A 1,196-nucleotide genomic window follows, 5' to 3' on the forward strand; every position below is an offset into this window, starting at 1 on the left:
TATGAATATGGCGTCTTTGTGCATCCCTACACAATACGTTGCAACGATTACGGACAGTTTTGTATTTGTCCTGCATCTGCATCATGCATCATGCATCTGCGTCTGCAGTCTTTATAAAAACACAGGAAATTTGTCAATGTTAACTGAAAGTAATTATGTAAATAATTAGATATTGAAATTTATTTCGTAAATTAAATATTATTTTGCCAACTCAATTGATTATATTCAGTACAAAATTTAGACCATAGCATCAACATGACGTGGAATTAAATTTTTTTACATTTGCGATTTTCTAATAGTAGCTCACTCTCAAATGTACCCTCTCACTATATCATATCTATGGACATTGTATTGTCTTTATTTTTATTATCTTTTTCATTTTCGAAAAATCTACGTAAAATGTCCCAGGATTTTTAATACATTTGGTAATTGATTATGCTTAAATATTTTAACTGCTGAGTAGATTATATCTTTTTAATATTTTTAGTAGCACTGACGGGGTCATTTCTGGTCTGTTGGCTTCCATTTTTTGTATATCGCATTATGATATTTGCCTACGATATGCATCAATTGATGGAGTTTGAATGGGTAAGAAATTTGTTATATATATAATACCAGACCCCAGCTTTAGCCGCGTGATCAATATAAATTTTCAACTCCTACTTTATCCCTTAAGGGCAGAGTTTATCAAAATCCTTTATTAGGTGCCTACATAGAACGGGCTATCTGCCAGATTCAGGTCCAGTAGTTTAGACTATACGTTGATAGATCAGTTCGTCATTTAGATTAATTATTAATCAAAATCCTGGCTTTTGTATTTTAAATAAATATATTTTCATTAAGAAAATATTTATGCATTGATTTGAACAACGTAAAGCTCTTTGTAAATCTACTGATGTTTAAGGACATAAAAATTTCAATTCTTATGGGCACTAATATTTCATCGAGTTATCATAGATCTCACTTAATTTATAAGTGCTCTTATTGTGTTGAGTCATTCAGATAATCATTATGTTAAATGAAGAATTTATTAAGCATTTATTTTGTTACAGTGGTGGAGTACAGGATTCAGATTTTTATTAATAAATACTTGGCTCAGTGTTGTTTTGAATCCCATTCTCTTCAGCTTGATGTCAACTAAATTTCGTAAAGCGTTAAAGGTAAATATTTCAGATAATTATCATTGTTTTGTGTGA

At 30.1% G+C, this 1,196-nt stretch overlaps 1 protein-coding gene across 1 annotated transcript in view; it reads left to right on the plus strand.

The window, feature by feature from the left end:
- LOC119834289 (neuromedin-U receptor 1-like) overlaps positions 1–1,196 on the plus strand; it is a 3,800-nt gene extending 2,604 nt beyond the window's left edge. Inside the window, exon 2 of the mRNA XM_038358627.1 lies at positions 1,053–1,196. Within this exon, the coding sequence (XP_038214555.1) occupies positions 1,053–1,196 (144 nt within the window). The remainder of the gene's footprint in view (positions 1–1,052) is intronic.

This window comes from Zerene cesonia, chromosome 19 (assembly GCF_012273895.1).
Source record: "Zerene cesonia ecotype Mississippi chromosome 19, Zerene_cesonia_1.1, whole genome shotgun sequence".
Taxonomy (NCBI): domain Eukaryota; kingdom Metazoa; phylum Arthropoda; class Insecta; order Lepidoptera; family Pieridae; genus Zerene; species Zerene cesonia.